The 13070-nt window shown below is 37.8% G+C and overlaps 1 protein-coding gene and 2 non-coding genes across 4 annotated transcripts in view; 2 read left to right on the forward strand and 1 right to left on the reverse strand.

The window, feature by feature from the left end:
- Window positions 1-12018, forward strand: part of LOC131803102 (speract receptor) — a 49522-nt gene extending 37504 nt beyond the window's left edge. For both annotated transcript variants that reach the window (XM_059124122.1, XM_059124121.1), the window contains exons 7-19: window positions 1640-1890; window positions 5069-5140; window positions 5467-5612; window positions 5676-5823; window positions 6179-6269; window positions 6332-6519; window positions 8032-8211; window positions 8285-8389; window positions 8492-8563; window positions 8772-8946; window positions 9709-10409; window positions 10469-11109; window positions 11489-12018. In XM_059124122.1, coding sequence (XP_058980105.1) covers window positions 1640-1890; window positions 5069-5140; window positions 5467-5612; window positions 5676-5823; window positions 6179-6269; window positions 6332-6519; window positions 8032-8211; window positions 8285-8389; window positions 8492-8563; window positions 8772-8946; window positions 9709-10409; window positions 10469-11109; window positions 11489-11690 — 2972 coding nt within the window. In that variant the 3' untranslated portion in view covers window positions 11691-12018. The remainder of the gene's footprint in view (window positions 1-1639; window positions 1891-5068; window positions 5141-5466; window positions 5613-5675; window positions 5824-6178; window positions 6270-6331; window positions 6520-8031; window positions 8212-8284; window positions 8390-8491; window positions 8564-8771; window positions 8947-9708; window positions 10410-10468; window positions 11110-11488) is intronic.
- TRNAS-AGA (transfer RNA serine (anticodon AGA)) lies at window positions 9023-9104 on the reverse strand. Its single transcript has one exon. It is a non-coding gene; the product is annotated as a tRNA-Ser (tRNA).
- Window positions 9559-9640, forward strand: TRNAS-AGA (transfer RNA serine (anticodon AGA)). The gene has a single exon. It is a non-coding gene; the product is annotated as a tRNA-Ser (tRNA).
- Window positions 12019-13070: the final 1052 nt, after the last annotated feature.

The following is a 13070-nucleotide window of genomic DNA, read 5'->3' on the forward strand; positions in this document are numbered from 1 at the left end:
CTTTGTCATACCGTTTGCAACTCATCAAAATATCCATGTGAGACCCAACAAAGTATATATATTCCTGATCAGCGTAAAATTCTTCGTAAAAGTCGATTTAACGATGTCCGTCTGTCTGTCTGTGTGTCTGTCCGTCTGTCTCGCTATCTTTCGAACGAATTGAGATAGAAGGCTAAAATTTTGCACACATGTTTATTGTGCCAGTAGGCAGGATAAGTTCGTAAGTGGGCCATGTAGGTCAACGTTTTCATATAGCCCCATATAACGGTACCTCCCGATACTCGGTATTTTGATGATTTTAGCAATATTATTCACCGGAATTGTTTTAAATTTGGTATATGAAGTTCGCAATAAATACTACAGCCTAAGACAGAAAATTGTCTGTGCAGGTCCACGTCTACGTATAGCCCCCATATAAGGGTACCTCTCGATATTCGGTATTTTGTAATTTTAGCGACGCTATTCACCGGAATTCTTTCAAATTTGGTAGTTGAAGTTCGCAACGAACATTACAGCCCATGACAGAAAATTGTCTGTGCATGTCCACGTCTTCGTAAAGACCCCATATAACGGTACCTCCCGATATTCGGTATTTTGATGACTATAGATTTACCGATTTTTTTCTAAGTTTCGCATTTGAATATTGTAATGGCTTATGCCAAAAGCTACCTATGCAGGTCCACGTCGTCGTATTGACCCTAATAAAAAAGCTACATTCGGTATTTCTGAGATTTTAACAGAATTTTTAACGGATTTTATTGTTTTTGAGAATTGCCAAATTCGTTCCAAATGGTCGAGGGTATTCAAAGTTCGACCCGGCCGAACTTACAGCTTTGTTACTTGTTTTTTAACTCTTGGTACACAAATATTTTCTTTTCTTTTTTCTTTTCTTTAGTAGGGAAACATTTGTTTTTCTTTGAAGATAAATATTCCATTGCATACTTTCGGGGTTTGTATAAAAATTATGAACATTTGTACTTTTTATAACAAGTCGTTAAAAATAATTGGGTCTAGATTCCATGAATGCAACCTGTGTATGTGGGTCTAAGCAAAAGTCATATCCATTGCCAATCAGTAACAGCTGTCATCGGCACATGTGCTAAATTATGTTCAATGAGTGGGTGTTGTGAACTATTTTCACTTGAAGTCACGACTTGAGAGATTTTATTTCACTTGAAAACTTTATGTTTGGCATTGAGTATTCTTAACCCTCCTACTTACATGTGAACATGTGTGTTTTTATTCTGTAGGTGGTTATGACACACATTTATGATAATAGCATTAAATCATGTTTTTCTTGAGTGTAAACAAAGCTATTAAACGATGTCCTTTCTGCCTTAGCCTATTCACTTTGTCCATTCCGGCAAACTTTACGCCACTACAAAGTTGGGAATTTAATGAAGTTATTATCGTCCAATGCTTTTAGTTCCAATCTCTTTGTTTGAGTATCTCTCTCTCTGCTCTCCACCACAAAGTTTACAGTTAATTACTCAGAAAACGGACGATTGCCACTGTTTGGTATACAGATGCCATGTTCCTACGTTGCACGTATAAAAACTTGATGACCAACCATATTGTTTTGTTTATTTCTTTTCATCTTCTCATCATCCTCTTCTTCTTCTTCCGCCTTTTTGATTAGTTTATCTTATATTGGGTCATTATTACGAACATGTGGGCTTAATGGTGGCCCTTCATGGCAAAGGTCTGCTCGGCGAGGGTGAGTATTTTGTCCTGGGAGTCGATATTGAGCAGTATGACCCCTCCAAGCCGGATAAATATTTACGAGGCCTACTCTTGGAGAAAACCGATGCACGAGCGGAAATGGCCTTTCAGTCGTATTTGGGCATTCTACCAACAGCGCCCATTAAATTTGCCGAATTCGCCAAGGAGGTAAGTAAGTGTGAACGGATTTCCGCATCATTAACCAAAAGCAAAACCAAACATTTTAATTTCCAAATTTTAATGGCTTGTACAAGAAACCAAACACCTCATAATAATCAAGTGATGCTTGATCGGGAGTTTATTATCATCAATTCCTCATAACATTTATAGAGCAATCTGGTGAGATGAGGTTTTGTTGTTTTTGACAACGACCAGGATGATTAGCCATTGATAAAGTCATGTATGTGTTATGGTCTCAATGAAATTTCAGTTTATGTTTCACATTAAGCCGGAAAATTAATTCCTATGACCACAATCTGTGTGGGTGGAATGACCACAACACTAAAGTGTTATTTTTAAAGGCCACAACTCAATTCGGGTGGAATTAAGGCTAGCAATCCCTGGAGGCTCAGCATGAAATTGATGAATGGGGTTCTGCCATTGTAAACATTGAAATGTAAGCACTAACATCAACATTCCAAAGTGTTAAGCAAAAGGAAAAAGACAAATGATGGATTTTTGGCAGTTTTCATTAAGCCTGTATTTGGTTGTGGCTGACAGCTGAATTACAATGATGCTCAGTTGGCCAGTGAATTTTGTGGAAGCTCATAAATGTCATTTTGACACTTAATTAGTTGTTGGTAGACATTGACATTATGTACATGACTTGAAATACATTTCTAATAATTTAGCCACAAAACATTTGCAATTTGTAAGGCTTTTCTTTAAGAGTTGGAGTTGGTGATGTTAATAGTTAAAGAAAACTCATTAAATAAGTAGTTTACATTGTACCGAATTAAGTAAATCCAGTGGATTGAAATTGTCAATTCCATGGCAAATAAATCTTCATAAAGGATGTTAAAGGTGAAAGAACGTAAAAGGCTTTTTTGGATTACTAAAAATATCGGCTGTCTTCTTCATAGATGAACAAAGAAGTTTTAGGTTGACTTAGTTCGATTTCGGTCCTTGGCTCCTTTGTTCTTTTCTGAAGAAGCCAGCCGATGACTTAGGCCAGTCAGATAAGCGTTTTATGTATTTTCATCTCAAAGGTGTGAATTCATAAAAGTTTTTTTCTGGCAGAAGTCATCATCTGGCTTTTTTAACAAAAAAATAAGGGAAAGAAGACAAAGGACTGTAGGGCAACCAAGTTGAAATGAGGGGTCGACATTGAACTAGAGGTGGAAATACATGAAGCGCTCATTTTACTGTCTTCTTCGTGGAGAAACAAAGGAGTTTTAGTTTGACATAGTTCGATTTTTGCCCTTTATTTATTACTGAAAAAGCCATCCGATGACTTAAGACTTTTTGTATTCATTGTACGAGAAAACAGGTAAATGCATAAATACACCTGCTGGGACAATAAACTGTCAAATCTATTTTGAAATTGAGAATTTTGTATCAAAAATTATCCAAATTTGTAAAAATCACTGAAAATGCATATCACCACAACCTCCGATTTGTGTCGTATAGGAAAAACATATAAATTTCTACTTATGGTACGTTTACATACAAAATCTTTATCCGGATTAACCCTGATGAGACATTTGCTAAATTGTGATTGGACAATTTTTGAGGTTAAACCTGGTAACAATTTTGTGTCTAAACGCTCTATTACGCCTGAAAAAATCCTCATACAGGGTGAGATGAAAAAACGGCAACAAACTTCAGACTGCTGTCATTTCTAAGCCACTCGTCCGACAGCTGTAAAAATTATTCCAGTGACAGCTCATTATATTGTTTACAAGCGTACAAAAGCATTTCGATGAGAATTTTAGCAGCTAATTTTAACAGCTATATCAGCAGAAATGGTTCGAGAAATAAAGAAGCGAATTGATCGAAACCCGCGTCACAGTGGCAAAAAATTGCTCGTGAGCTGAACATATCGCAATTTTCCATTCGGGTAATATTGAAAAATGAGCTCGGGGTAAAGCCATTGAAATTCCAAAAAGGGCAAGAACTTACACCGCAACAGAAAGAAAATAGACTCAAAAGAGCTAAAGAGTTGCTTCCAAAAGTGGTGAACTTGCGAATTTGGTTTTCTCCGATCTCCGATGAGAAAACATTCGTTATCCAGCAGTTTGTAAACAAACAAAATGATAGGAGTTTTTCTTGCAAAAGAGATCTGTTGAAAACGTGCACCTTCGGTTGGCCACCAGAACTCAAGCGCCGGCCATGGTGCACCACCTGATGTGGGCCGCCATAACAGCCGATGGTCACTTTCCGCTCGTATCAATCGACCGTGGCATCAGAATAAATGCCGAATATTATTGCCTTGGGCACGGCAAACATTTTGCTCGCAGACCTTGGACATTCCAACAGGACTCAGCACCATCGCACTCAGCACGTGCCACCCAAGAATGGTTACAAAATGAGATTTCTCGCTTAATTTCCAGCGCACAATGGCCACCAAAATCTCCGGATACCAATCCGTTGGATTATTGTGTCTGGAGTATTTTGGAAAGCAAAGTTGGCACTAAAAAATACCAAAGTGTCGATCACCTCAAGCAAGCACTTCGCCGGGAATGGGCCAAAATACCGCAGAGCAAAATTCGGGCAGCATGTGTCAGTTTCATTGGCCGTTTGAAGGCCATAATTCGTGCCAAAGGTGACCAGTTCGAGCAAATCTAAACTTATTCTAAAATTTGATGCTATTTCCGGCATTTTTTGCTTTCATTCAATAAAATTAAAAAAGCAAAGTAAAAATAATGGCGTTTGACTTTGCTGCAATTTTTATATCTCACCCTATGTTTGAAAAAAAAAAAACTTTTTTAAAATTTTGACATATCAATGTTCCCAAGCTTAGATGTATCTACTTGTATTTTTCTGCCAAGAGCCAATCGATGACGTATAGTACATTTACATACTCCTATATTTTTCTTGTTTTTTTTATTTCAAATCCTATGTCCTTTTTTGTTATTCGACGACGGCACTTCTCTGCCATAAATTGATAACAAACCATCCACACAGCTGATGATGTGGAGTAATTAATTTTCCATTATCATCATGTCTGTCAAAGCGGATATCAATGTTTTCGAATGCCAACATCGTACTTTGTCCTTATGTTTTTTCATGTTTTGTTTTGCTCGCCAGATAGCTAGCCAATTTCAAAATCATTAATCATTATTTAAAAGTAATTTGTGTAAACATCCTTTTTTGTTGTCTGTTTTCTTTTCCGTCTTCATTCAAGGTTAACAAATACATGGAACTGCCACCATTTAATTTTCCCAATCCATTGGGTCTATTTGGAGGTGCCAAACAGGTTAGTAGTGAAAGAAAGACATGGAACAGTATCAGTTACAGCGGGCGGAGATGGGTCATAAGGCGGTCATTATTATTGGCACCACTTTTTTTTTGGAAGTTTGCTGGGTGGCCGCATGACAGCGATTAAGGCCACACAAGTTGCACATAAATAAAATATTTAAATAGAATTCTCCATAAAACTAATTTTAATAGCTTTGAGAAAAAGAGAAAGTTTTTTTGTCACCCTCTGCCTTTGCTGATGCTGCGTGTGTCTATTTTTTATGCCATTCAATTCCATTCAATTCTCGTTTGATTTTTTTATGGTTTTCCCATTTTTTTCTCCAGATAAGTGCTGAAGCGGCATATCTTTACGATGCCGTACACTTGTATGCCAAGGCTCTGATTAAAGTCTTACGCCAGGGTGATAGGCCAAGAAATGGTACGGCCATAATCGAGGCTATCAAGGGCTCCAAATATCGCAGTGCAATGGGGTAGGTATTTACATATGGCTACGACTTTCAGCATTCGGTAATCCTTTAAGACTTCCATTGCAGCTATCACGTCTACATCGACGAAAATGGTGATGCTGCCGGCAATTATACAGTATTAGCGCGTGGCTTGGCACGCAATCATAAAAATAAAACAGTTCCTGGTCTGATACCGGTCGGTACCTTTAGTCAGACGCAAAGTGATAAATTGCCTGTGAGTAGATGTATTTTTATACGGAAATAAATTCTATGTTTATGTCGAAGATTGGCTGCAAAAAACCGCTGCTTAAAACTCTTTAGTGTTGGAATATTTACTTTCTATTTTTTCATGTATATTTCTTTTCCATTCTATGGTTGTTGGTTTTTTTTCTCTTTCCATTTTATTGTGTAATATTGTAATTTATGCCTTTCTTAACTTTAAAATATTATAAAATGTAAATGTACAAAGAGCTATTGGCAGGTAAGCTCATTATTACTCTAAAATTTATGGTCATCCTTTTAGAGCTTTATTTTTATTGAATCGCTAACATTAACATTTGTTTTCTTCTTTTATCGTTTCTCTTTGTCAGGATCTCAATTTGTATGGCAAAATAGAGTGGGTGGGCGCTGGTCGTCCAGCAGCAGAACCCAAATGCGGTTTTGACAATGAAAAGTGTATAAGTACGATACTCATTCAAAATTTCTGTATAAGGAATTTTATTACTTGCTTGGTCCCATTTCAGGTTATACCGGTGAAATATCAGCTGGCATTGCTGGAGGAGCCTTACTTTTGCTGGGCATTGTCTCATTGGTTCTCTATCGCAATTGGCGTTATGAACAAGAACTGGATAGTTTATTGTGGAAAATTGATTTTCGTGAAGTTCAAATGCATGAAAATGAAAAGGAATCCAATGCCCAGAAGCAGACGAGGGTAAGTTGAAATATTGGGCCAATCCTTGACTATAAAAAGACCTGAAATTAGGGCTTTTGTTGAGAATACATAGACAATTTTTATTTGGCTTATGTCACCGATTGTAAAAGAACAAAAGAATTTTAGGTTCACTTAGTTCAATTTCGGTTCATAATTTTAACTAGGTCACCCTAATTCTATTGTCCTATTCAAGGCACAAATATAAAGGTGATAAAACATAAAATTTTTTTTTTGACTGGCTTAAGTCATCGGCTGGCTGAGCCATATTTGTAGTCGTTCAATCGCTAATCTTAGTGATCAGGGAACAGGAAGGAACTAGTTTCACTGATATCTAGTTCTTTTAATGAATCGTTCAATAGAACTAGTTCCTTCGGGAATTCTAATTAAAAAATGTATGTTATTATTTCTTTTTACGATTTTTTGTTGGAAATTTTGTTTAGAAATTTGGACACAGTGTATACAGGGTGAGATGAAAAAAAACTGCCACAAAGTCAAACGCCATAACTTTTACATTTTTTTACATTTTATTGAATGAAAGCATTGGCACGTATTATGGCCTTCAAACGGCCAATGAAACCTTCACACGCTGCCCGAATGGTGCTCTGCGGTATTTTGGCCCATTTCCGGCGAAACACTGGCTTGAGTTGATGATATTTTTTAGTGCCAACCTTTCTTTCCAAAATTCTCCAGACACAATAGTCCAACGGATTTGGTATCCGGAGATTTTGGTGGCCATTGTGCGCTGGAAATGAAGCGAGGAACTTCATTTTGTAACCATTCTTGGGTGGCGCGTGCTGAGTGCGATGGTGCTGAGTCCAGTTGGAATGTCCAAGATTTGCGGCCAAAATGTTAGCGTGCCCAAGGCTATAATACACCCTCCAAAATATTTTCGCGATAATATTGGGCATTTATTTTGATGCCACGTTCGTTTAATACGAGTGGAGAGCGACCATCGGCTGTTATGGCGGCCCACACCATCACCATGGCCGGCGCTTGAGTTCTGGTGGCCAACCGAAGGTGCACAAGTAAACATTTTGCTTGTTTGCAAACTCCTGGACAACAAATGTTTTCTCATCAGAAATCGGAGAAAACCAAATTCGGCAGTTCACCCCTTTCGGTCAAGCGAAGCAACTCTTTAGCTCTTTTAAGTCTATTTTCTTTCTGTTGCGGTGTAAGTTCTTGCACTTTTTGGAATTTCAATGGCTTTAGCCCGAGCTCATTTTTCACTATTGGCCGAATAGAATATTGCGATTTGTTCGGCTCACGAGCCATTTTCGGCCACTGCGACGCGGGTTTCGATCAAGTCGCTTCTTTACTCTTCGAATCATTTCTGCTGATGGTGATGTTTTCTTCCGTCCACTTCCTGGACTTTTTTAACAGATGTCGGATGAGTGGCTTGGAAATGACAACAGTCCGAAGTTGGTTCAGTTTTTTCATCCCACCCTGTATATATTGTCAATATTTTTACTATATTATAAATTCAGATAAACATTAAATAAATATTTTTTTCAGTCAACCCATCCTCTAATACGCACTAGTCAAGTTAGCCTAAGTTCAAATCCCGATGCCGATTTTCGTTATACAACAATTTTTACCCCCATCGGGCTGTATAAGGGCCAATTGTATGCCATTAAGAAAGTGCGCACGAAATGTGTGGATATTTCACGGGAAATGAAAAAGGAATTGAAATTGGTAAGGAACTCCTAAGAAATTCCCTTTTTTAAAGATTCATAAATAGTTGTTCTTTAATTTCAAATCTTTCCAGCTGCGTGATGCCCGCCATGACAACATTTGTGCTTTTATTGGAGCCTGCACAGATCCTCCCAACATTTGTATCATAACCGAATACTGCACCAGGGGTAGTCTGAAGGTACATAAATCATCAGCTAAATGCCAGCCAGCACAACGCATTCAATCCACTTCGTTGCTTTCCTTTTGTTTCGTTTCATGCTTTCACTTCATCTAATTAAAGGACATTTTGGAGAACGAGGACGTCAAGCTGGACAACATGTTTATCGCGTCCATGGTAGCCGATATAATACGTGTAAGTCACCAAACCATCTTTCCTTTTGTCCTCTTGTCCAGCCATGTAAACTCCATCATCTGTTAATGTCTGTCTCGAGTTATGTTTTTTCAATTGTTGTTGATTGACTTTTTCCCATGTGGTTTTCGTTGTGGGTTTCTTTTGTTTTTCTGTTCTTTTTTCTTCTTCCCTCTCCACATCCCCCCAAACATCTATTGTCGTCGTTTAGGGTGTCATTTATTTACATGAATCGCCCATACGTTTCCATGGGTCGTTGTGCACTTCCAATTTGTTGATTGACTCACGCTGGGTGGTTAAATTGAGCGACTTTGGTTTGTTTGCTTTCAAGAAAGGCATCGAGGACAATTCGACAGATGTGGTGTCAATGGCTGCCAAATGCACAAGTAAGTAGGAGAATGTTTGAGTAAAATGAAAACAAAAAAGAAAAAACAACAAAAAGACTCGCCGGAAAACAACTTTCGCAGTCGGTAGGATTCGAACCTACGCTCCCAGAGGGAATCTGATTTCTAGTCAGACGCCTTAACCGCTCGGCCACGACTGCATATGGAAAAGACGCTGCAAATAATCTAAAAATCAAATATCTATTCCACCCCCTTTCAATCAATTTCCTTTCACCCAAATAACTTCAATTTGAATTATGTCCATATTGATTCAATATTTTATCTGTAACTAATAATCAAAATAAAGAGCATTTCCCTGCCATTTATCAATAGAGATGATACAGATTCAAGTCGTACTATTTCTTCTTTGAAAAAGTACACAATGAAGTGATTTGCCAACACTGACTAACTATTTATTGTCTCTCTCTCTTTACACACACATATGCTGCTGACATTCGTGGCAATGTTTTGATTTGCCAACACTGTTTCTCTTTGCTTGCTCTCTTAGACACAATGATAGTGGTGGTGATTTACTTGCTTCGTTGTTGTTGTTTTCTTTGTACACACACAGCATGGCAATGAGAAAATAACTCTTAATCACAACGACTAATGTAAGCAGTCGTGGCCGAGCGGTTAAGGCGTCTGACTAGAAATCAGATTCCCTCTGGGAGCGTAGGTTCGAATCCTACCGACTGCGAAAGTTGTTTTTCGGCGAGTCTTTTTGTTAAATAATTTTTTCAAATTATATTTTTTCGTCTTGCCAAGAATTACTCTATCGAGCTCCGGAATTATTGCGGCAAGGTCCAGCTTCTTTGGTGATGGGCACACAAAAAGGTGATTCCTATTCATTTGCCATTGTGCTCTACGAAATGCACACACGCCATGGACCATTTGGAGAAACGGGGCTAACACCAATGCAGTGCTTGCAGAAGGTGCTGCAAGTACAGGACAACCTCTATCCATATCGGCCCTCCCTGCAGCCCTTGGAAACATCTTTTGATTGTGTGCGAGAAATCCTCAACGAATGCTGGGCTGAGCGGCCTGAAGATCGTCCCGACTTCAAGACAATACGTGCCAAATTGAGACCCCTGCGCAAGGGCATGAAACCCAACATCTTCGACAATATGATGGCAATGATGGAGAAGTATGCCAATAACCTAGAGGCTTTGGTCGATGAGCGTACCGATCAATTACAGGAAGAAAAAAAGAAGACTGATGCTTTGCTTTTGGAAATGCTGCCGCGGCCAGTGGCGGAGCAATTGAAAAAGGGTCACAAGGTGGATCCGGAAAGCTATGAACAGGTTTCCATATATTTTAGTGATATTGTGGGCTTCACGTCGATGTCAGCGGAAAGTACACCGCTACAAGTTGTGGACTTTCTTAATGACCTTTACACCTGCTTTGATTCCATCATAGGCCACTATGATGTCTACAAAGTGGAGACCATAGGTGATGCTTATATGGTGGTAAGTAGAGGATAGCTTCTAACGTAAGAATATGGAATCTAATCTGTGCTTCATTGCAGGTTTCCGGTTTACCCATACGTAACGGCGATTTACATGCCGCTGAAATTGCCTCCATGTCCTTGCATCTGCTGGATGCAGTTTCAGAATTCAAGATACGTCATCGTCCCCACAATAAGTTACTGTTACGTATAGGTATCCATACGGGCCCCGTATGTGCTGGGGTGGTGGGCCTGAAAATGCCTCGCTACTGTCTGTTCGGTGATACCGTGAATACAGCATCCCGCATGGAATCTTCTGGCGTACCCCTGAAGATCCATTGCAGTTGGCAGTGTAAAGAGCTGTTGGAGCGCCTGGGTGGCTATCATTATCAGGAACGTGGCATGGTCAGCATGAAAGGCAAAGGAGATCAAAGAACCTATTGGCTGTTGGGTGAGGATGAAGAGGCTAAACAAAGACGTACCTATGAGCGATCACAGCGCAGAGGCTCGAGGGCATTGAATAAATATATACAGGGTACCATAAAACAACAGCAGCAACAGCAACAACAAAATAATAGCCTATCCGTGGCCAATGATTCGGGTATCCGTTCATCGTTGAAAAAAATGCCGAGGAATACATTGACACGTTCCTCGAGTTTGGAATCGCCAAAGAAACTAAGATTTGCCACAGGTTCCCTGCTGGAGCATCATCGCTATCATAGGTGAGGGGAAACAATCGATTGGAAAAACTAATAATTACTCTGTTCCAGTACCTGCAAGGATCTACTAATTTTTCAATTTTCTTCGATATCCTTAAGGGATAATCTGTTATTGTAGTAAAAACTTTTACATTCGTGCTGTTCTGGAACAGACGAAATTTTCCCGAAAAATTGTTTAGTTTACAGTTGGTCTATTCCAGAACTGCAAAAATTACTACGATACCCGATTTTATTATGAAAGAAAATTTGCAGAAGGTTCCTGAACAGACCAAGTATCAGGCAACAATAATTAAGCTTCTGTCTCTATTTCTTTACTATCATTTGTACTTTTTCAATATATTTATCTTTATAATTTAATATTTACTATTATTTCTCTTTCCAGTGACGAAGCCCTCATAGAAGTCGTTACAGACTCTTACACCGGTCTGCGTCGCTCGTCGGGAACCTCGTGCCATTCGCGCTACGAAGAGTCTACACTATCTTGCCAAAGCTGTGATGATTTGACCAATCTACAACGCCAAAGACGTCCATCATCCTATCCCAATGCCAATACGCCGCTCTTGCTGAACCACAAGGAAACTTGACAAACGAACTTCAAAAAAATATAAACAATAATTAAAATAGAACTAGAATTTAAAATCAAAATCCAAACTCCGATTCAATGTTACTATGGACGAAAACAATAATCTTTCTCTTGATATATACCTATTTGTTAACTCGACAAGTACTTACGTGTGTGTGTGTTTTTTTTTTAGTTACTAAGAGTATCGTTTTAAATTGTTATTAAATTGTGTTCATTTACATATGAAATATGTAAAGTTTTATAAAATATTTATCAATAATTCGAATGTTGTACTTAAAAGTGTTTTTTATTTGTTTTTTTAGGAAAAGCAATTGGTGTTAAATTAGTTGTTTTTTTTTAATATTAAGAAAATATATTTGTGTGTCTAGTCTCTTTTTATAAAAAACCTAAATGTTAAGCTTTTATTTATGTATGGCATATTTTAGTTGTATTTATTTATTTTTAATTGAGCATCTAGTAAATTGAATGTTAAAGATTAAGATAAATTTTATTAAAGCTTTGGTTTATTTTCAATATTTTTTGCATTTTAAATGCTGTGTAAAATCCAGGTCCCAGTTCTCTCAGTCGATATCGAAATAAATTCGATCGAAATTAATTTCTGCATGCTCACATGATTTTCAAAATTCGATCTCTAGTCTACCGAAATTTTCAATTAACTGAAGCTAAAATTGACATAATAAAAATTAATTTTGATCGAAAATTGTCGATATTGAATGAGAGAACTTTTCCCCCCGATGGTTACTAGCAGCGGCTTATCACTCTGATACTGAATGACAGATAATTTTGCAATAATGATTTAACTTTCCATTGTAAAATTATATACTTACATCTGTATTATATTAGAAGAAATTTTTAGCTCGAGGAGCTCCGTAAACCTATTAAATATTTAAAATAAATGTTGTTAAAATAAAGACGTCATTTGAACTAATAATAATATTTTGTGTTTATTTTCAAACATTATAGAATTAAGAAGGTAAACTCATTCCAAACCAACTGCCATTAAAATGATTGTAATCCATAGTAGAATAATACAGGTAGATGCATCAGCGCTTGGGGGAACATTGATATATCAATCGGAGGTTGTTATGATATGCATTTTTCAACAATTTTACCGAATTTGAATAATTTTTCATTCAAAACGTTCAATACCAAAATTGGTTTGACAATTGGCCATTGTCCTAGCAGCTGTAATTACCAGAACTGTCACTTCGTGAAGATCAAAATTCAAAGCATACTTTTAGGCGCATTATCATCGGAAACCGTTGCCTGGCGATGCAGCCCACATTATTATTGCAGTAGAGCTTTCAAATTTGGTATTTAACAACTATATCAGTCCACTTTTTGGTATAGCCCATGGTAGAAGAATACAGGTAGTCGAATC

Source organism: Musca domestica, unplaced genomic scaffold, assembly GCF_030504385.1.
Source record: "Musca domestica strain aabys unplaced genomic scaffold, Musca_domestica.polishedcontigs.V.1.1 27, whole genome shotgun sequence".
NCBI classification, from domain to species: domain Eukaryota; kingdom Metazoa; phylum Arthropoda; class Insecta; order Diptera; family Muscidae; genus Musca; species Musca domestica.